Here is a 23063-nt window from a genome sequence, read left to right as displayed (position 1 = left end):
CGTATTCTTATATAGATGGTTTTATGCAGTATTGTTTGTACATAACTTAGAAATTTCTTTCAATGTAAGCAATTAATACATATTGTTAAATAAATAAATATCTCTTGGAAACCTTCTCCCCCTTAAATTAATCCCCACTGCAAGTATTAAAGAACTAACAACAGACATATGAATGAAGGGATTAAGGATCGTCTCCCTTTTCCACACTTTTTTTTTTTAAAATCTGGAGGGGATTTTCTGATTATCTCTGATTATTTGTGACCAATTTTCATTAATTCATACCATGTGTTATAAATTGACAGTTAATTATTATGATTTACTGATTAATTTGTGACTTTTTCTTTTCTTGTGTGGAAGGGGAAATACTTTGACCGTCTGATTAATTCATAATTGTTATAGGTTAAAAACTAGCTTCCAATGAACTGATATTACTTATCAATGAATGCCGTACCTGATCTACCATTTAGCATTTTCTTTAATTATTTATATGCCTTACTGAGGTATCTATTCTTCTGAGGGCATTCATATATAATTAATATTATTTTTTGATAAGCTTAATTTGATCTGGTGAGTCTTATAAGATATACAATGAAATATTTTGTATATTTTGTAATGAGAGCCAGTGTAGTGTAGTGGTGAGAGTGACGGACTGGGAGCCGGGAGATCCGGGTTCTAGTCCCCACTTGGCCATGGAAGCTCACTGGGTGACTTTGGGCCAGTCACAGACTCTCAGCCCAACCTACCTCACAGGGTTGTTGTTGTGAGGATACAACAGTGAGGAGGAGGATAATGTAAGCCGCCTTGAGTTCCTTGCGAGAGGGAGAAAGGCGGGGTCTAAATGCAATAAATAAATAAATAAATAAATAAATAGTATTTTAATATTATGAATATAATGAATTGACACATACATACATACACAAATACACACTTTATCTCCTTTTGTATTGTTTGAAGCGTTCAGTGGGAATTTTTTTTATTATTATTTTAAGATGCCTTTATGTACCAGAAAATGCATCTACTGATAGGATAACTGTTTTTGAATGTTAATTTACCCTGCATTTTACTCATAGAAATTGATAAATTGCAACAACCTGTAACTATGGAGAAACTGTCCCACTGCAGGTGGAGTACTTGTCAATACATTTATTTAGGCAGGGAAAAAAATCCAGAATTGTTGCTTGGGTGTTATATGAATCTATTCATTCAGGGAGTATAGCACTACTTTATGTAAAATGGTGTCTAACTGAAGCTATGAAGTCTATGTTAAAGTCATGGGTCATATTAAATAACAAAGAATGCAGCTGTATAATTTAATGAGCAGTATTAAAAATACACTTTGACTGGCTTCCCACCTGTTTCTGAGTACAATTCGACGTGCTGGTGAGTACTTTTCAAAAAGCTCTGTATCACTTCTGACCTTGGTACCTGAAGGAACACCTCCTGTACCAACCTACCTGTGCATTGAGGTCATCTTTGGCAGCTCCCATCTGTCCCCTCCTCCATCTGAGGTAAGGCATGTGATGACCAGATAGAGAGAGAGCCTTCTCAATAGAAGTACCCCATTTGTGGAATTCCCACCTCAGAGAGGCCCACCTCATGTCAACACTGCTTCTTTGTGGTGCCAGAGGGGTTTTTATTCATCCACGCTTTTAAGGGTGCAATCCTATGCAGATAGGAAGCTGCCTCCAAACTCGGAGGCGACCGCCTATCCAATGCAGGGTAGGAGAAGCACGGAGAGGATCGTTCCCTCCGCACTCCTCCTGCCCTGCATTTTTGGCTAGACAGCCGATTGCGGCTGTCTAGCTGCGGGAGGGCTGAGCGGAGAAGGAGGCAGCCATATGACCCTCCCCGCCCCGGAATGCCCCATTTTGGCCGCTCCGCGCTCCTCGTGCGAGCGCGAAACGCAGGGCTTTTCCGCACTGCCTGTGAGGCAGCGTGGAAGTGGGGGGAGGTCGGTTCTCCGGGAACTGACCTTGGAGCACAATCAAGGTCAGTTCCTGGAAAACCAGATATCCTATGGCCGTCTAGCCACTGACAAGCAGCCATAAGATTGCTCCCTACATGTGTTTTCCCTTTTTAATGTTTTGTTATATTTTGTGTATTTATCTTGCTTTTGTAAACCATTCTGGAAGCTCTGCTGAAGGGTGCTATACAAATCTTTTAAATAAATTAAAACAATTGGCCCTATGGAAACATTTTCCAGCCAAGGACCCAAAACTGGGTACTAGATCCTAGCAGCTCCAAGCTTTCAGGATAGCCTTTATTTCATTTATTACATTTATATCCAGCCTTGAGATACCTCCAGCTCCCAGCAGAATGAGCATGAGCAGATTTTATGGACGAAGGACAGTGGTTTCAAGGCTTCCGGCTGTTCGGAATAAATAATTGGCTAGGAAATGTGCATTGTTCTAGCCAGGGCTAAAGTTTTTACTGAATGCTACCTCCCTAAATTAGGTTCATTGGACATATCATGATGTCCCGCCAGCATTTTCCTTCCCTCCTCTAACTACTTAGCCCTCAGGTCACTAGTATAAATGGCACCCTTGTCAGTCTTTAGGCAGGCATTACTAGATAAGTACAGCACATCTTGTTCTGCTCGTCTCTAGCCAATCTGCCATAAAGACAGGCCTGCTGTTTCTTATCTCTAACCTACTGTCTGTCCCTGAGTGCCTTGGAAGGTTTTCAGGTCATGACTCAACTAAGGTAACCAATAATGTACTATCTGGATGCTTTTAAGGATTGCCTAGGAAAAGGGCAAACATCTTTCAGATGTGAATGTTCAATTCAAAGGTAATACCCTCCAAATGAAGGTCATCATCACAGTATCCTCAAAAGCCCAAGAAAACAGGACAGAAAATAGGGGGATGTCACTGGTGCTACATCTGCCTGTGAACTACAAAAACATGAGCCTAGATGGATCCTGAACTGGATTATGCATGTGCTTTGGACACTCACTAGCTCTAATCATCTGAGTTAAACTAACATCGTTCCCTTCTTCAACTGGTAAACCATGAAGAATGAAGATGTGTTAACCCACATCACAAATAGCAGAAACCTAGTTCCCTTTAATAGCATAGACCTTAGAAGTGTATGTGTGTACTTTGTAAAGAGTTATTGAAATAGAATGAATTCCCCACTCATGTTCAGGCCAGATCCTATCAGAAACAGTATATGCAGGGCAAGATGGTTGGATGCTGTTTTTTGTACTGCAACTACTCTGATGGTCCTAAAACAATGCCTTGGGAAAGTAAAATGTGCGAAAGAGATGTCCTGAGCCCTGCGTGTCTCAATCCAAGGCCCATCTTGACCAACTAGAGAGCTAGGAGGGTAGCTGTTACAGGGGATGGTAAACAACCTTTACTGTATCTCACAGGGCAAAGGTGAATCATTCTATCCTCTACTTAATGTCCACAAAATGTCATCTTGAAAGAACCATTCCCTATAATTGTCAGCAGTGTTTTAGGGCATATGTTGGATGTCACTTCTTCAGAGGAGATCTTCTAGCTACTCAGCTAGGAGACAGAAGGCAGGCTAGATCTGAGGTTGCCTGTCTCTCCCCACTCCAAGTTTAGGTATTAAGGAACCTTTTAATGGTGGCTTAGTGGGTACCAAACCAGAAGACTAGATCCTCACAAGGTTGCTTCTCAGACTGCACCTCCACTGGAAATGACAGCTGGGCCAGCTGAAGCTGATGCAATGGATCACCTTCTTGAGAAGCTGTGTGTATGTGTGTTTGTGTATGTATATGTATATGAACGCAAGGGTATAGCCTGCTCCCTCGCATGTGACTCCACTAGTTGAGCGCCAAAGATAACCAAAATCAGGTGGACACAGATCCATCAGGAGCCCTGCACTTTAGGGAACTAGGCATTCATACACCCTTATGGGTGACCATTTAAAATTCACTTCACAGAAACAAAAGGAGTAGCTATAAGTTACCATTTATTCTGCAAAACAGAGGTATATTTCATGGAGTTAATACATCAGTATCATGATGCAGTATTTCCAGCCCTAAATCTTGATATATATATACACACACACATACACACACACACACACACATATACATACACACACAATGTACATCCCTTGACAGACACTTGTCGTCTTCTCCACAACAGAGCCCTGACTGCCAACTCTCTAGAATGCTAGGGTTCACAACCCTCTCTGATGCCGACAAATTTCACAGTGAACGTGGCAATCAGAACAGGGTAACATGCCCAACAAGATGAGAAACATCGTATCAGCAACCTGTCCCAACATTAGCCTTGTCCTCCAAAAGAGGATCATGCTTTATGGCAGAATGTGGCCAGCAAGGAGATGAACTGTTCCTGCCTCACCTGTATCCATTTCCCCATCTGATGGGAGTTCATGGGGGTTGATCTCCATGCATTATGATACAGTCAGTGCCCCCTGCTCACTGTGGTCCATGTTCCAGAGGCGGTAGAACTCTGCAAAGTCCACATAGGGCTCAACACGCCCATCTTCATCCGGCTGGAGAGAGTGAGAGGGGCGGGAACGGAAGAGCCCCCCATCTGAGCTTGAGCTGCTACTCTGGGTGTGAGTGTTGGTAGACTGGAGGGTCACTGTTGGGCTTTGACTGCAGATGCAGCGAGGGAGAGGGGGAGAGAGAGAGAGAGGCACACATTCACTTCAATCAGCACAAGTGGCACAGTAAATACAATTTATGGCAGAGGTGTTGAACCTCTTCCAGCCTGAGAGCCAAATTTCATTTTGGAGAAACTCTTAGGGGTCACATCCCAGTGGTGGGCAGGGTGAAGGCAAAAGGAGCAGGGGCCAATATGCCAGAAATGACAGCATATTTTAGCTTAAATCTCTTGTTGCCAGTACCTGAGTCTTAGGCTTATATTACCTAGGCTACTACTATTTAGGCAATACACTACCTCATTTATCTGAATAGTCTGGGACACATCTAAAATATCTGGATAATCTGGCATTAGGATAAATGAGTCTCACTGATTAGAAACAGCTATAATGTCATGGCACTACACAGGCGATATATTAGATTTAGGTAACTCAGATTCAGATACACAACGGCAGCTACACTCTCCAGATATTTTGGACTACAACTCCCAGCATTCCTGACCATGCTGGCTGGGGCTGGTGGAAGTTAAAGTCCAAGACCTCTAGAGGGCACCAGGTTGGGGAAGGCTGCGATACCATGCTAGAAGTGCGTAGGAACATGAAGCCAGTGCTGCAAATGGGAAGGTCTGCAAAGTTTAGCGTTAAAAAGCAGGAAGTGAAATGTTGCTGCTTCCAACATTCCAGCTATAAGGGTAAAGGAAGACAAAAAGTCTGAGCGCATGACACTTACTTAGTGAGGGTGGGTGTGGCTTCATCCAGCGTGGAGCTACTGTGGGCACCATTGACCATCTGGCCTTGCGAAGGCATGACAAGGGACAACGTTACGCTGGTCTTGCTGGTGCTCTGGGTACTGGAGTATGGCACTGATACAGGATACACCCGGCCACCTGGAGACGTGGAATAAAAGTACATTATGGCACGAGGATGGGCGAGGGGGCTTGGAAACCCCCATGCCTGTGCCCTTCTGCAATTGAGTTTTCCGGGAGATCACTGAGCATCATGCTCTCATAACCCAGTGGTGAGTGGCTTACATACTACTGGGTTCTACATTGCACTTCCCTAAGACAAAGAAGATTCTCTCAAAAAGAATACGCCAATTTCATCAATGCAATCTTGGCACCGAGTTCCCTTTCAGACAATAGATCACGGGTGGGCAACTTGTGGCCCTCCAGACGTTTCAGCCGACAACTCCCGTAATTCCTCACCACTGGTTATGCCAACTAGGGCTAATGGGAGTTGTAGACCAAAACATCTGGAGGGCCACAAGTTGCCCATCCTTGCAATAGATCATCACTGGTTGGACAGAGTAGCTTTGATCTCTCTCTCTCTGACATGGACACATTTTTACCTCCCCCATACCTTGTGTTGGGGTCAGTGTGGGCTGGCTCATCTCGCCCAGCGGGTACCCGAAATTCCTCACCAGCAGCGTCATGTCCTCATGCCGAGAGCAGAACTTGGACCGTTCACCACCACTGGCATACGTGTCACAGTGAATACGCTTCACTCGATCCACAACTGCTTGAGCCACAGAATCCAGTGAGGTTTGCTTGGCAAACTCCGTAGCAATCATGGCTGCAATCTCCTGGAAAGGAACGTGTTTAGGGAAAAGGTGCAATTATTCAGTGCCCTTTGGTTGTTCTCCTAGCCATGTGGGAGCCGCTTACTTGTGGACAGCTCTTGTGCAGTCCAGGGTAGATGAACCTGAAGCCCACGGGCCTCATCCAGGCGTCCCGGGGCAGGGGGCCTCATCCAGGCGTCCCGGGGCAGGGGGCCTCATCCAGGCGTCCCGGGTTCCCCAGATGGCCACACACACCCTTCCTCTGACCTCATCTCCTTTCCCTTGATTGTTCTCTGATTATATAGTGGTTTCCCAGCTTTTGCTCAGTTGTTTTTTGCATTCTAAAAGGCTGAAATGCCTCCCCTAAGGCTTAGCTACTGACAGTATGAACTTTTGAGTTACAATAAGCTGGTATATCTTTTGGTGGTTTTGGCCCTACCCACCACTGGAATGAGGCTTCTCAAAAATTGAATTCCACCCTCTGGCTGAAAGAGATGCCCCACCCCTGTTTTAAACACCCCAGCTACCTGTTAGACTGGGCAGGTCCCAACCATGGAATTGGCACACTACCAAGAGGAGTATGCATGCACTGACTGGTTCCATGGGAAAAGAGCCACATATTTAGGCCCTGCCTCAATGGGTGGGCCCTTTAAATATTATTACAGCTGTGTGGAGGCTGCTCACAGAGATAAGCACCTCCCAAAGAGTTAGAAGAACACCTGAAGGCCAGTATCCGACGTAAGGGAAGTCTCCAAGAGGTAACCCAACATGCATTTGTCAGGCTGTTTGAAAGAAATGTGCTACTGTGGAGAAAGCATTCACAACACTCCTATAAATAAGCAAACCATCCTCAGGTCTCCATTAGCATCACCTTTGCTCGCAGTAGCATCCACCTTCTGGATTGCAACTCTAAACATATATTTTATTGAAAAATTAGAATTTTAGAAAGGTAACTTCTCTTGCCTCCTTCCTTCCTTGCCAATCACTGGCAACAGAGGGAAGGGGAGCCCTTGCAGTTCCTTCTAGTAGACTTGAATGTCAGGAAGAGAGAATGTTTCCCCCAGGGCAACATGGGTTTGCTTCCCTGAAGATGAAGGACCTTCGAATCTTCTTACCCTTCCCTGCCTTCTCATACACTCTGGATTTCATGTACATGTAGCTATTAAATTGGGTGACTCTATGGCTACAATGTTGAACCAGAGAAGATTATGGGCTCAAGACACTCCAGGGCAGGTTTACTTATGTATTTTATGTATAATACTTATATTCTGCTTAACATAAAATCTCTAGATGGTTTACCCCAAAATGCATATATAATACAATATAAAAACAATAGAAGAGTAAGAATTAAACACATTACAGGTGAAACAACAAATAGTAAAACAGGGCAGTGTCACAGTCCTTTACAAGTAAATTAATTATGCTGCTCCATTTTACTGCTCCTTGATTTTTTTACTGTAGTTGGAAGTGTTTTTAATGCTGCATTTTAATGCTGTGTTTTAAAGTTGTGTTTTTAATATTGTGTGTTAATATTGTGAACCGCTGAGAGATTTTTGATATTCAGCAGTATATAAATGTCACAAATACATACATACATACATACATACGAAAGAGTCAGCGAAAGGTTGTGTAAGCAAGTAAGTTTTCAAAAGGCATTTGAAACTTGCCACAGTTTCTGTCACTCTAGAATGCAGATGTAATTGGTCCATACATCTAACCACGCTATACAGACACAATCAATTTGAAGAAATTAAGATGATGCAAAGGGCAATTTTTTACATTGCCCCGGAGCTCTTACTTGATTGGCTTGCCCCGGCCCGTGAGCCGCTTCCAGTGCTTTGTAGAGCCCTTCTGACATCAGAACAAGAAAGCCTGTGACTCCATCCAGTGGGTGCCCTCCATGGATTTCAGGCTCTGCTATGATTGGTTTAGATTTTGCAGTACTTCGAGAGAGAAAGCAGAGTTAGTACTGGACAGAGCAGCGGAAAAAACTTGCCCTCAAACCGAAAGCAGGAAAAGAGGAGACAGGCATATCAGGTCTTGGCTCACCTCAAAAGTTCAATATCACTGTAGCCGTATTTGACCTTGTAATCCCCAATGCGCCGGGTGCTCTCCTGCCCACAGATGTTTCCTACTTGCTTTATTTTTGCAGCATCCAAACCTGTGAGATAAAGAACCAACTTTGGTGCATAGGCTACATGTGTCATGTATTTGCATTCCAAGACTGGAAGAGGGAAATGCCCCCAACTAAACAGACATGTCAGCTGGGAAGAAAAGCTAGTGAGTGAGGAAAAACACCATGGACACAATAAGGAATGGAGGACAGAGAGAAGTTTTCCACTGGAAATTATTCACATGAAAGAAAGCACGCACACACTCAGCTATTGCTTCTTTGGTGTGACCAGAGATCTTTTGCATTTAGCAAATACTGAGTTAAGTTAGAGAGCAACCCTATGGCCCCTAGAGAGCATCTGGAGGACCATAGGATAGTTTGGATTCCTGGATCCAAGGTTGGAGACGGCACTCCGACCTCAGATACAGGAGTATGAGCAAAGGTGACCTTGGAGAGGGAAAGGGGGCGGTTCTGTGGGTGGGGAGGGCAGAGGTCTGGGGAGGCAGGCTGACAAAGAATCCTCCAGCCTCCACAGCCTCCTTCCCTTCTACTCCACAGAGCTCCAGCTAGATAGGGAAAAAGTCCATCTAACAAAAATGCAGGGCAGGAGGAGCCCCCTTAGCTAGCAAAGACGTTTCTGAATTGCCATTTAGCATACACTTCCATGGATGCATGAAGTGATATCCCCAGCAGGTAGATACACATATTTTTCTACACCTCTGTGTGTGTGCGTGTGTGTGTATATATAACAGCATTGCCCAATGGGTATCCTCCAGATGTTTTTGACTACACCACACAGCATTCCTGATATTTGGCCATGCTGACTGGGGCTGCTGGGAGTTGAAGTCCAAGACACCTGGAGGGCCCCAGGTTAGCAAAGGCTGGTCTATAACACTTTTTTGTTTCAATATATACACCTACCCATTGAGGATGACACTTTATGCAAGCTGAACTACAAGCCAATGCCCATGCTGGCTGGAGATGTTGGGAGCTGGGAGGAACACATCTGGAGGGCACCAGGTGGGAAGGCTGGCTCATGCTACAATAAACATGTTAGTCTTCACAGTGCCACAAGAGTCTATTGTTCCACCTAAAGCAGGCTTCACCAACCTGGTGCCTTCAGATGGTTTTGGACTACATCTCTCAGAATTCCTGAACATAAGCCACACTGGTGGGGGCTGATGGGAGTTGAAGTCCAAAATATCTGGAAGGCACCAGGTTGGGGAAGGCCAATCTAAAGCCTGTCGCATACTGTACATGGGCCGTTACCACGCTCTTCACCAGAAATACTTCTCCAACCTCTTTTGGATTAATATCCCTTCTGAAGAAAATATGAAACCCCGTGAAACCTGAAAAGAAGTTCACACATTTGTGACTTTCAGCAGGCCCTAATAAAAGCATAGTGCTGCTGCTCCTGTTTGGATTCCCCCCCACCCCCCGCTTAATGGGCCAACATGGCTGCCTGCGTTTCAGTCCACATGTACATATTTATTCCAACAGAATTCCTGGGTCTCCTAACCAACATTTGGTGCAAACCCCAATGTAGGCAGGCAGGGTTTTCTGTGGAGCAGAACCCTGATCAGGGAAAGGAGTTTCTAAATAACCCTCACATTTCAAGGCACAACCCAATTATTATCAGAGGCTATAAAAGACTGTCCTCTAGGTAGCAATTATTGCACAAGTCAATTATTTTCATACTATATGGCAGCTCTCCCTGACCGCATGTCCCCTCCGCATGTGTTGGATTGCAAGTCCCATCACTCCCAGCCAGCATAGAAAAAGCTTTCCTGGAAAATGCTTCAAAAAAGGGTCATCACGTTTTTTTAAGAAAGATCAAACAAATCAAACTGGTGAAATGTCCCCCTCCCCTCCCAACAGTCCTTCCCTGCTTCCTAAGACACTCTCTCTCTCTCTCTCTCTCTCTCACACACACACACACACACACACACACACTTACCTCTGAGAAAGGAGAGGAGTAACAGACAGAGCTTAGAAGTAGAGGTTTGCACAGGAAGGGTGTGTGTCGGGGGATGACGCCATCAGGGAGAGCTGGCTAGCAGCAGGGGTTGAGCTCTATTTCATGCTGGACCTACTTTCAAAGGATTCTAAGCCCAGCTCAAAATGGGGTATAGCTTTTCAAACTGGGCAAGTCTGAATTTCAGGCTCCCCCCAATTGCAAATTTGCCCCACTACTAATTATGTAGCACTTCAAAGTACTTTCTAATCCATATCTCAATCATTCTAACATAGCAACTTGACCAAAGCAGCATCAATTACTTCATAGATTGGTTTTCTTACTTAGATTATTTTTTCTATGCAATCCAAAGAGCTCTGAGCCAGTTTAATATACCTTGATCGTATCTCTGTTACCCATACCTAACAACAATCTAACCAATCTTAACCTGAAATGCTTCAAATGCTTGGCGCCAGAGTATCTAAAGACTCTTCCCGCATGTTAGGTCAGCCTTCAGAGACCCTCATCTGGGTGCCCCCACCAAAGGTCGTTAGGCAGGTGGCTACAAGAGAGAGGGCCTTCTCAGTGGTAGCACTCCACTTATGGAATAAACTCCCCAACGGGGTTCGCCCAGCACCTATTTTTGTTATTTTTTTGGTGCCAGGCAAAGACCTTTCTTTTCTCCCAGGCATTTTAGAGACCTAGTTCTGGGTTATTATGGCTGTTTTATCAATTCCTGTGCTATTTATTGTTTTGCATTATATTTTATTATTTTAAATATTTGTATTGTATTTTATATTTAATTGTTCTATGGCATTTTAGGTTTTGAACTGTTCGTAATCCGGCCAGAGAGCATTAGTTATTGGGCGGATTAGAAATGTAACATAAATAAATAAATAAATAAATGCTAGTTAAGCACAGATAACTTGCCCAAGGTTATCCAGTCAGCTTTGTAGATGAGAAGTGAGCTGCTCACATCCAAATCCAGCATAGTGCTTTGCACGCGGGATCCCAGTTTTCAAAACCAACACAATCCAAGTGTTGATCGCTGGCTTCAGAGGCTGAATACTGACACTTGATTATTTTCTACCCACTTTGTGTGGAACATTTGGCTTCAGACACTACTTGAAATTAGGATCTTGGACCATACAAGTGATTCTAGAACAAGGAATCAGCAAGAACCCAGTGGGCAAGAGCAGCCTGCCTGCCAGCACTGGGTGAATAGGACAGCAATGCGGCATGACGGCTTTAAGGGCTGGACTCAGTGGTCTTGTAGGCCCCTTCCAACCCTACTATTCTATGATTCTATGATAAAGCAGGCTAATTTCATGCACTCGATGGAGGAGATGGAGCAGAGAGAAAAAAATCCACAGTTGAATCAATTTTAGTATAAAATACTGATATCACTGTTAATGACCTCTAATCTGAATCCAAGCCTGACAAATCCCACATTCTGTATTCCAACATAAACAGGCATGTGAATCCGACTCCAAAAGCCAGACTGTGTGGAGAGACCCAATCTTCATGGGGAGGGACCATATTTCACTGGTAGAGCACATGCTTTTCATGCAGAAGGTCCTAGATCAGCTCTCTCCAGCCTGGTGCGCACCAAATGCTTTTGACTTCTATGCTCATCAGCGCCAGCCAGCATGGCCAATGGTCAAGAATGCTTAGAGTTGTAGTCCAAAACATCTGGAGGGCACCAGGTTGGGGAAGGCTCTCCTAGGTTCAATCCCCAGCACCTCCAGTTAAAAGACCAGGTAGGAAAGACCTTGGAAAGTCACTGCTCATCAGGTAGACCAGTCTTACCGAACCTGGTGCCTCCAGGTGTTTTGGACTACAACTCCCTGGATTCCTGACTATTAGCCTAGCTGGCTAGGGCTGATGGCGGTTCTGATCCCCAAAATCTGGAGGCTACCAGGTTAGGGAAGAATGGAATAAATCATAGTAGGCTAGGGATGTAGGAGTCTTGCTTGTGGGTTCTCAGTCAATGGCTGGTTGTCCACTGTGTGAACAGAATGCTGGACTAGATGGACCCTTGGTCGTATCCATCAGGGTTCTTATGTTCTTAATCCACCTGGGGAGCTTTCATCAGCTACCCTGCCCCCTGGACTTTGGCTCATTTTCCTGTGAGCTGGCCCAACTTGATCTGCATTGAGCCAGGCCAGCTCATGGACATTCAATTAAAAAAAAAAACATAAATAGAATTTATGCAAATTGCAGCCGCAATTTGTGCAAATTTCTATTTACAAAAAAAAATTAAAAACAAAAAAAGTTCCTGGATTTTGGGAAAGAACCGTGGCTTGGCTCACAAATGCAAGCTGAGTTGGGGGCACCGTGGAAATCTGGCAATCCCAAAAAGGGCCAGATTTCCCAGCAACAGACATCCCTATAGTAGGCTGGATAAGTCAATAGTCTAATTCAGTCTACAGCAGCTTCTTGTGCTTCTGTTCTCCCCTAACAGCAACAGAACAGGGCTGAAATCTACAGCAGCTTGAGGCCAACTTACTTCAGTCAATACGACTGTCATCCTGACAGACTGAATTGTGCAGCTCTCGTCTCTGGGTGCCTGTTGTAACTGACAAAAACAACAAAGCCTCTGGTATGCCAGCCAGCTTGCACAGCTTCGCCCATCAACTATACTTTGCAAGGATCATTGCTAAATAAAGGCACTTGGAATGTGGATGTTCTTTGCCAAATGCCAACCGAACTGTGTCAGGCAAACAATGAGGGAAGGAATTTAATTTCCAGCAGAGCCCAGTGATGCTTGAATGAGTCAAGGGCGAGGCACAGGTACGTCACATGCTGGGTGAGAACCCCAGGCACCAAGTGTTTTCTCCCACCTCCTGAAGCCTGTGAAATAAGGAAGCCTGTGTCGGTCAACCTAATGGCTGTTGCTCTCAGGAGCGGGAGCAAGAATAATTTGTCCTCACAATTTACCCCTAAGAAAACACCTTCACTCAAAATGATTTCCAAGCACACTCACACACAGTGCTTGGCTGGGCAGAAAGATTCTCTGCTGACAGCTTTGGAGGAAAATATATTCTTGCTCTTTTTCCTCTACCCTCTTGCAATCTCAGCAGAGCGAAATCTCTCGACACTGACCTCCAGGCACAAAATCCAAACTGTGAGGTCATGCAGAGAGATGCTCAGCCTGGTCGCCCCCAGCTTTCGAACTCTCTTTTTCCAGGTGTCCAGTAAATTACCAAGCCTGGGTATCTTTGGAAACAATGCAAGACTTTAATTGAGGCAGGCCAGGGGAAAGACAGGAGTTAACTTTTTAGTTTGGGCGCTCTAGGCTTGATGCTGCCAACCACAGATGCGGCGTCCACCACAAAGGCAGCCCTTCCTCCATGATGCGGCTCAGCTGTGCATTGCAACCCATCCTTTTCTGGGCTTCCTGCACTGCTGTGCCTGGAACACAGTACTTACCCAGCTGGGAAAAGCGGAACAGCTCATCCTCGTTCTCCGTGGTGTGATCCATGTTGAGTTGTGTCACTTGCAACCCATCTACGGTAGATTTGCACAAGAGTGCACGGTTTGTTCCTGTGGAGAAGGAGTGCATGACGCAAAGATGGGAAGGGGAACAAGTGAGGCACCTGGAAAACACACACATGTCCTCAGTGAAACCCACCACAACCACCCTATGACAAAACCTTAGCTGGGCTTGTGAGCAGTGAAGTCTTATCTCTTCCCCACTTTCCCAGGGAACTATAATTGCGGGCAGGCCCCTGCAGCACGTTTCAGTGGCCCTGAAAGAAGCCACTGCAGTACTTCTCTCATACACAGAGGATGAGGTAATCCAGCTGCCCTACTCTTCATCTCTCATCGCTGCATCCAGGAAGTGGCCAGATCAAAACAGCATTGAAGAGGAACACACCTACGTTGGCGATGTAGAGCTTGTTGTTAAGAATGGCTGCCACAATGGCCATGGCTCCTCCAGAGATCTCCTTTTCTACAGCCTTTAACCGCTCCAAGATTTTCTGGTACTGAGAAGGCAGCTGGTGAAGCGGGACCCCCTAGAACACAAGGTGATAGAAACCTGTGTAAAAATTATCAGTGCAAAAAACGTCTGGAGATTTCTATATACAACACACCAAAAGAACCAAGCCTGCTGTTCACAATGGTTTTTTTCTACGCTCATCATATGTACACATACCTGCCAATTGAGAATAATGTTTCATGCATCTGATGAAGTCGACTCTTGTCCACAAATGCTTACGTCATAATAAATGCACGTGTCTTTACAGTGCCACAAGAATTGGTTGCTTTTAACATTCAGGCCAAAGCTGTGCAGTGTCAGCAACTGTATCCTTGCTCTGTGCTTTAAGTGAAGAACACCATTTTCATTCTGTGCTCTATGTGGCCACTTGAGCAAGTTGAAACAGTACATAGCAATGTACCCACCTGTGTATCTGTTATCTTGAGACAGCTCTAGCTGTCAAGGCCAGAGCAAGGCTCAGTTAATTGGGCTGAATGATCTCAGCTGCATTCCTGTGGGATCTCCCTCCCTCCCCTACAGGGTTTCAGAAAGCTGCTGGAGTAGGCCTGTGATTGGCTGAATGAGAATGTCCCTGAGTTGACAAGGCTCTGAGCATAAAAGACAGGAGCTTGGGACTGCCAGTGACCAGACAATGTGCCCTGAGCTGATTGTGTCTTTCACCTTAGACTGTAGGAACCATATCAGCTCTGGCAAGTAGGTATTTTAACCGCTCTGTCCTTAAGGATGCAATCCAATGCATGTTTAGACAGAAAAAAGTCCAACAGCTCCCAGCATTCCCCAGCCAGCATGAGCTATTCCTCTTTTCCTGGCTGGGCAAGTACGTCTTCCAAGCATAGCAGCGCAGCAAGCCCTGAAGGAGATGGGCTGCAATGGCTGGCTGGGGAATTCTGGGAGCTGTAGCCTTTTATCTGTCTAAACATGCATAGGATTGCGCCCTAAGTGTTTTCGAGGCCACCACCAAGTCTCCAAATAGCGCCCGTGAGGGCGGCAGTTTGAAACATGAGAACACTGGAAATGGGGAAGAGACTGCCACGCCCCAACACACAACTTCAAGTTAATTCAGCAGTGTACAAGGGCCCTTTCAGAAAGAAAAGGCACAGTTATTGCTCCCTGAATTCAATAATGTTTCTTTTAAGGTCAGGAAGAGAGGTTACCTCTGGCAATTGGGACTGCAGGCTGGCTTTCTCTGCCAATGCATCATCAATGGACTCCAAGAAACTCCTTTCCACCACGTCAAAAGCCTGGGGGGCACCAGAAGGAAGTCAATGCAAGAAGGTTATTAGAACAGAAGCTTTGCATGGCCAGCTGTGCAGAATCTATCAAATGTGCCATGCTCCAATCCTATCTGCATTTTCAGAAGTGCCTCCAATGGGTCCCTGTTACTGTGCTCACACCAAAGAGAATTTTACCACCAAGATTATTTTGCAGTCCCGTCCCCTTGCCAAACCTTTCCACTTCACCCACCATTACAGTCTCACAATTCCCAGAATCCCCCAGGAAGCATATGTGGGGGGCACCAGGTTCGGGAAGGCTGCTCTATAGCCACTTGATTCAGCTGGACAAAGCAGGCACAAGGCCTGAAGCTGAGCTGCCCGTACTGCTTTGACAAAGGAAAGAGAAACATTAGGGAAAATGGAAACGAGGGCATGAGGACTGGCCTCCTGCATTTCACTAGCCTAGGAAAAGGCTAGTTCACTGGCCTTCATTTCACTGGCCTCCTGTGGATCCACAGTTGGCTACAGAATCGGACTCAAAGAGTGCTTATTAATGGAACCTTCTCAAACTGGGGAGAGGTAACGAGTGGGGTACCGCAGGGCTCAGTCCTGGGCCCAGTCTCTTCAACATTTTTATTAATGACTTGGAGGAGGAGGTGCAGGGAATGCTGATCAAATTTGCAGATGACACAAAATTGGGCGGGATAGCTAATACTTTGGAAGACAGAAACAAAATTCAAAGTGATCTGGATAGACTGGAGCACTGGGCAGAAAACAACAGAATGACATTTAACAGGGATAAATGCCAAATTCTGCACCTAGGAAAAAGAAACCAAATGCACAGTTACAAGATTGGGGATACGTGGCTCAACAACACTACAAGCGAGAAGGATCTTGGAATTGTTGTCGATCACAAGCTGAATATGAGCCAACAATGTGATGTGGCTGCAAAAAAGGCAAATGCTATTTTGGGCTGCATTCATAGAAGCATTGCTTCCAAATCCTGGGAAGTACTAGTTCCCCTCTACTCAGCACTGGTTAGGCCTCATCTGTAGTACTGTGTCCAGTTCTGGGCACCACATTTTAAGAAGGATGCAGACAAGCTGGAGAGGGTTCAGAGGAGGGCAACAAAGATGATCAGCGGACTGGAAACAAAGCCCTATGAAGAGAGACTGAAGGAACTGGGCATGTTTAGCCTTGAGAAGTGAAGACTGAGGGGAGATATGATAGCGCTCTTCAAGCACTTGAAAGGTTGTCACAGAGAGGAAGGCCAGGATCTCTTCTCCATCATCCCAGAGTGCAGGACACGGAATAATGGGCTCAAGTTACAGGAAGCCAGATCCCGGCTGAACATCAGGAAAAACCTCCTGACTGTTAGAGCAATACAACAATGGAGGTAGCGGGCTCTCCCATACTGGAGGCATTCAAGATGAGGCTGGACAGCCATCTGTCAGGGATGCTCTGACTTGGATTCCTGCATTGAGCAGGGGGTTGGACTTGATGGCCTTGTAGACCCCTTCCAACCCTACTATTCTATGACTCTATGAGAAATGTTTCTTTGTCAATTATCATAAGCTCCTGAACTCAGGAGCTTATGGTCATCCTATGCAGGGCAGGAGGAGCGGTGGAGGCAATCTTTGCTTCCCTGTCTTCACATGCTGCATTTTCCCTAGACAGACTTTTTTTGCCCATCTAGCAAAAGCATTTCAGAGGGGGAACCAGGCTGGCAGAGGCTCAGGGTAGCTCGTGTCCTGGCTTCTCCAGTGTCCTCCACTCCCCACCCACCAGAATGCCCCCGTTTCCTTTTCTCCGCAGTTGCACTCCTAACCTTGGAGGCCAGCCAGTGCAGTTCTTTCCACACTGGCTGCAAGGTAGAGGGGGGCTAGATCTCTGACTCCTCCTTCCGAGGTCAGAGCGCTCTCTCCAGCCTCGGAGGAAGGACTCCAAACAATCCTATGGCCCTTCAGGTGCTGTCTAGGGGCCACAGGATTGCCCCCTTATTTATTCGATTTGTACCCCGCCTTTCCACCAAGAAAATGGTGCTCAAGGCAGCTAACAATCATAAAAACATGTTTGTTTTTTTAAAAGATTGAGTTAAAAGCAATAATAAAACACATATATTAAAAACACAGATAAGAACACACAAAAATTACAGAATAGAAAACAGCACCCCACCCAACAGCACCCAATTTTACAAGCCGAAGGCCTTCTTGAACAGAAACATCTTTGCCTGCAACGTGGTGGAAGGACAACAGAGACAGAGCCAACCTAGCCTTTCTAAAGCACATCTCTGCCACCAACAGGCACCAAACGCAGCTCTAACATTAATCACAGCTCTAATATGAAGAGGGTGTCCTGGTCCTATAGGCTCCTGCATGTGGCAGGCTCTCCTAATCTGCCCCACTGTCATATAAGGTCTCCGTTATATTCGTACATAGACCATCCTGATGTAGCCCAGTGGCTCAAAGTGGGAGCCATGAGCCAGGACGTCTCTGGCTCAAATCCCACTTCAGCCACAGACTCACCACGTGGCCATAGAGAAGCCACTATCGCTCTGCCTCAGCGCCACACCTGCAGTAGGAAGAGGAGAACACAGGTCGACCGCTCTTGCAAGGAATACCAAGATAAGTTATGTGGTGGACTTTGAAAATGTGAATCATCCTCTATAAATGCTATGTATTTTTATCCCCACCTACAACTCTGTTGGCCAAGCATTCCCTGCTGGAGAGCCTGCCTTCATCACTTTGCTCCATGCATCTTGCTGTGACCCCTGGGCCCTGAATTCTGGCAGGCTACTCAGCCATCATCACCTCACTCCCAGCCCCAGATTCCTCATCAGTCATTTCATGCTCCTGCTGCAGCCTCCAGAGCCTCGCTCGGTGCTTCTCCGCCTCTCTACAGCACCAGGTCCCCTATGTGACTGGGCCCCTCTTTTGCCCCTGACAATTTCTCAGTGGTAAAAAGCACATGAAAGACGTCAGCACTGAGAAGGGAAAGCCTTCCCCATCTCTGCCTATAAGGAGAGTGAGGCCCCAGGAAGCCACTTAGAGATGCTGAGCACATCTGGCTGTCTTGATTCATGCCTACTCATATACGAAGAGCTTCAGCAGAAAAGGTTTCCCCAATGAGTGAGGCAAGCAAGGCAGCTACCAGGGAGGCGGCCTTCTCAGTGGTGGTACCCCAATGCTCTCCCCTGTGAGGTGGATCTGGCACCTATTTTGTTGTCTTTTTAGTGCCAGGCAAAGGCCTTTCTATTTTCCCAAGGCCTTTTAATCATCACTTTAGTCCCACTGATTTTTTTTTTTTATCAGACTGTTGAAGATTTTGCTGCCTTTTAGTTCTTGTGTGTTTATGACACTTTGGATCTGTTTCATTTGTATTTAAGTTGCTTTTGTATTTTTTTAAAATGCACACCACCCTGGGAATTTTTATTGAAGGGCAGGGCAGTAGAAAAATATCTGAAAATAAACAGGTAAAATACAGTGCTTGCAGAGGGCATCAAACTAAGGATGCTATCAGTTTGTGTATTCTGGGCACTTCTGTCCTCATCCAAACAAAGGACCCAGTCCTGTGGTGAAAGAAAGGGACACAGAGTTATGACTGATTTCTCCAAAGAAGAACCCCAGTACCTGCAGCAGGACTTTGCGCACATCAGCATCCTCATGGTCCACATTCAGTTGGCCCAACAGAAGCTCTGCCGAGAGTCTCTCTCCCACAAAGTTAGTGATCCGGTTGCCATCATAACCATTGAAGACTCCGTAGAGGTAGCAGTTGTTCTCGCTTCTGCCAAAAGGGACCGAGATGGGAAGGTAAGGTTAAGAGAGCGACATTCACTGTGGGGCCTGAAAGTAGCAACCGGCCATGCAGCCAATCTTATCAAGCGAAAGGGTTAGAGTAGTTCAGCCGGTTTTCTGACGAACCGTTCCACCCATCTCTGCAAGCTACTTACCTGAATTTCAACCAGTTATCCTCTAAGGGGTGGGCTTCTGTCCCCTTTCCGTCTGCAGTGTAGGAACGGTTAGGGGCTGACCCCACACCGGAGAGCTGGCAGAGGGGCAAGTCATCTGTCCAGCTTGGTAGCTCCTCCTGGGTAACAATAAAAGGAAGAACCCCCAGTAAAACTCTCCCACCAAAAGCATCATCATCAGTTATTAGACACCAGTTGAAATTGTATCCTCTCAGCTGGGTGATACAGTTAATTAGCTGATATACACTGATGCAGTCCCCTTTCCCACTAGCATCCGATCCCTTAGCTGGCATTTTCTTCATTAAGTCATGTTCTTTATTGCACCTGCTCACTCATACCTCTTCTTCTCTTGCTACCACTATGCTGTTCCTGCTTCCTTGTCCTCCTCCTGTCCTTCTTCACTCAGGACAGACAAAAGGAAGTACTTCTTCATGCAGAGCATTGTTAAACTATAGAATTTGCTACCACAAGACGTGATGGCCATCAGCTTGGATGGATTTAAAGGCAATTAGACAAATTCATGGAGGATAAGGCTATCAGTGGCTACTAGTCATGATGGCTATACATTATCTCCAGTATCAGAGACAGTGTCCCTCTGTATACCAGTTGCCAGGGATAAGGCTATCAGTGGAGGATAAGGCTATCAGTGGCTACTAGTCATGATGGCTATACATTACCTCCAGTATCAGAGACAGTGTCCATCTGTATACCAGTTGCCAGGGGACATGGTGCTATTGTACTCATGTCGGGCTTCCCATATTCAGCTGGTTGGCCACCATGGGAACAAAATGCTGGACTAGATAGGCCTTTTGTCTGATCCTGGGGGGGCTTTTCTTTTGTTCTTAAACCTCTCCCCCACAAATTAAGAAAAAAATCTAGCATTTCTTGAGTTTGTCCAGCAGAGCAAAGCCAGGTAAGTTTCATGCATTTTAATTACCATAACTGGAGAAGTCCAGCTTTTTTGCCATATAAATGCTTCTTCATGCATAGTTCAGATATTTTTGGTTCATAGCATGAACACTTTCCTAAGGCTTTTGGAACAGTTACCCTTCAGGAAGCCACAATTCTTCTCTGTTTACAGAACAGTGGGGATATAAACCAGCTCTCTGTGCAAGGTGAAAGAGTAAAATTCCTTTCCCAGTAGAGTAGATGGGAACTTGTATGATCCTTCTATCCTTACACATGGGGTGCCAAAGAACTGACATCACTCTGCCCTTCCGCAGAACTGTGGGAGTGTTAAGGCTCTTCCAGATGTCAGCTTCCCCAGAAGCATTACAAGAAGGATTCCATGAAAGAGCACAAAAAAATGGACAAAGTTTAGATCTCTTCATCAGGCAAGAAGTTACAAAAAGCAGGTTAGCGTGTATGGGTGTGCGTGTTCTACCTCCCACCCCATTGCCCCCACCAACCCGCTTTTCGTAACCTCTTGCCTGATTAAGACATCCGGATATCTTGAAAACTTGCCCATTTTGTGTGATCTTTGAGTCGATCTAATAAAGGCATTATACTAATATGGATTTTGGAATTTTTCTAATGGCTTCATTTTTCATGAAAGAGGTTCCTGTTTACATGGGTTTGGGGCTACTATCACTGGTTTCGCATTATCCCTGTTCTCCTCCTGCACCGATCCTGTTAGTATGTTTGGATTTTTAGTGAGCGGGACGTGGAGGGGCCCCATTCCTTTCTCACATGTGAATATCTGGCATATCAGCATGTTGGCTACCCACAAATGCACTACAATTTGCCAGAGAAGACAAGTTTGAAGCAGGCTTGCACAAATGGAAACGGCCTGCACAACCCACCAGGCTGAACACAGCCCACCATGTATTGGGGTTTGACAACCCAATGGTTTTTGGGTCCCAGTAAAACCAGATTTATCTAGCCCATGGGTCCACAAATTCAGTGGCTATGCTCTGTGTCCCTTTTCCCTCTAGCAAGACATTGTGACTGCAGGGATAAGTCTTACCTTTCTCTCTAGCTCCAGGGGAGCTGGGAAGGTATCTGCCCACCCCCCACCCTGGGCCAAGTTGAGTTCAGACTTCATGGGCACTCCAAACATTTCTATAAAGTTCAGCATAATGTCAGAGACAAGACCCTGCATACAGGGCAGAGATGGCAGTGAGCACAAATTTCGGTTGGCTACCATGGCCAGCCAGAATCTTTGGGCCCCTGATCTAGGTCCTGGTAGGCTGCAATATATAGCGGATGAGCAGCATTCAGTTTGGTGGACCACATCATACAAGCCTGGGCTGGAAACACCTGTACAATTCTTCCTGTATAATCAACAGACACACACTGGCACTGGATCAGTATTTTAGCACTAAACCTCAAGTTTGTGAGAAGTACCCTGAAAAAGTTGGTAGAGAGCAGGGTGTCAGAATCCTGCACCAATACATACACTCACAGCCATTGGGGTATACAGACAGTGCAGCCCACACTAGCTCCGCTATGACGCCTTTGTGGTATGTAGGGAAATGAGAGACCAACTAGGGCAGCGTGTATGGGAATGCTGAATAAGCACACCTCATGGGGCCCATGGGATCTTTTTAACCAAACTGGCTATTATGCTCTCATTTCACTCCCATAAAAATATGAGTAAAGGAGGGCCTTATTTTTGTCCTTCAACAGAACAAGATATATCATTTTTTCCTACACTGTTCTGTAGAGCCCAACTTCTGGAGGTCAAAACATCAGGAGTTGGGGAACCCCTTCTCTTTTTGATCTTCCATGCACCCCTCAACAAAGAATGCTAGCATGAACTTCCTCTCCAGGGGCAACAAACTTGTAATGTTATCTTGGGTTGCCAGACCCCTCCCCACTCCCCCGACAGAAATTTGGCTGGAGACAGCCAATTTCGCCACCCACAAATGTAGGACAACCATTGTCTGGTGGAATTACTTCCTTCTCTGCAGCTTCTTGACAGTACAGGAGCCCTTTTAGAGACCAGCACTGGCAACCTTACACACATCCTACACCAGCCTTCCTGAGCCTGATGCCCTCCGGAAGTTTCGGACAACTCCCTCAGCATTCCTGACCAATGGCCAGGCTAGCTTGGGCTGACGGGAGTTAGAAGTCCATAACAGCTGGAGGGCATCAGGTAGGGGATGACTGACTGCCCTGAACTGTGCAGTCACTGGCAATGGTGGGAGTAGGTTGACCAACAGAGGCACAGAAAGACAGAGCTCGAGACTCTTTTGCAGGCGTGCGGCTGAGGGAATGTCAGCAGGTGCAGCTTTTCTCACCGCTGCTGCAGCTTTTCTCACCGCTGCTGCATGGCAAACTGCACCTGCCAATATGCCTTCTCCTACGCAGGTGTTATTAAAGGCACAGGGCCCCAGTTTTCCTTTGGCTCTGGTCACCCCACTGGCTGAGGGAGAGGGTAACACCCCCCTTCCCTTGCTTGCACACACCCACCTACCCACCCTCTCTCTCGCAACAGGGTATCATCCCCGCCTTGTGTTACCAAGACAAGGTTCGCCCCTGCCCCAGACAAGCAGGGAGGGCCGGGGGCCCTTGACCCAGGGGGTCGTAATCTCCTCTCTCTCCATCCCCCCGTCCCACGCTCCCCTATGGAACAGGCTGGGCTACTCACACTCTGCAGGAGACTCCTCCTCGCCGCCGCCATCTTTAAGCAGAAGCGATGTCCTCC

General features: G+C 46.1%; 1 protein-coding gene across 2 annotated transcripts; it reads right to left on the bottom strand.

Moving 5' to 3' along the window:
* Positions 1 to 221: 221 nt before the first annotated feature.
* Positions 222 to 23063, bottom strand: TAB1 (TGF-beta activated kinase 1 (MAP3K7) binding protein 1). Of its 2 annotated transcripts, XR_014784292.1 has the most exons (12): positions 23007 to 23063; positions 19397 to 19533; positions 19077 to 19230; positions 15388 to 15474; positions 14111 to 14249; positions 13663 to 13776; positions 8213 to 8324; positions 7962 to 8106; positions 5965 to 6187; positions 5336 to 5492; positions 4341 to 4600; positions 222 to 834 (listed from the first exon to the last, which is right to left on the bottom strand). XR_014784292.1 is itself a non-coding variant. In XM_084809877.1 (11 exons), the coding sequence occupies exons 1-11, from the start codon at positions 23037 to 23039 to the stop codon at positions 4393 to 4395; spliced, it is 1509 nt and encodes a 502-aa protein (XP_084666003.1). In that variant the 5' UTR covers positions 23040 to 23063; the 3' UTR covers positions 3923 to 4392. The 2 variants fall into 2 exon arrangements, 1 of the variants encoding a protein (XP_084666003.1); XM_084809877.1 differs by lacking the exon at positions 222 to 834 and having other exon boundaries at positions 3923 to 4600.

The sequence above is a fragment of the Heloderma suspectum genome, chromosome 7 (assembly GCF_057233095.1).
Source record: "Heloderma suspectum isolate Gila_16-S chromosome 7, 16-S_ref, whole genome shotgun sequence".
NCBI classification, from domain to species: Eukaryota; Metazoa; Chordata; class Lepidosauria; order Squamata; family Helodermatidae; genus Heloderma; species Heloderma suspectum.
This window is presented reverse-complemented; position numbering and strand designations above follow the sequence as displayed.

Excerpts from the sequence above, each read along its gene's own strand:
- TAB1 (XM_084809877.1), bottom strand. The coding sequence starts at position 23,039 with ATGGCGGCGGCGAGGAGGAGTCTCCTGCAGAGT. Across the intron at positions 19,231-19,396 it reads GATAACTGGTTGAAATTCAG|AAGCGAGAACAACTGCTACC; the intron begins GTAAGTAGCTTG and ends CCCTTTTGGCAG. Across the intron at positions 15,475-19,076 it reads TGCGCAAAGTCCTGCTGCAG|GCTTTTGACGTGGTGGAAAG; the intron begins GTACTGGGGTTC and ends GGTGCCCCCCAG.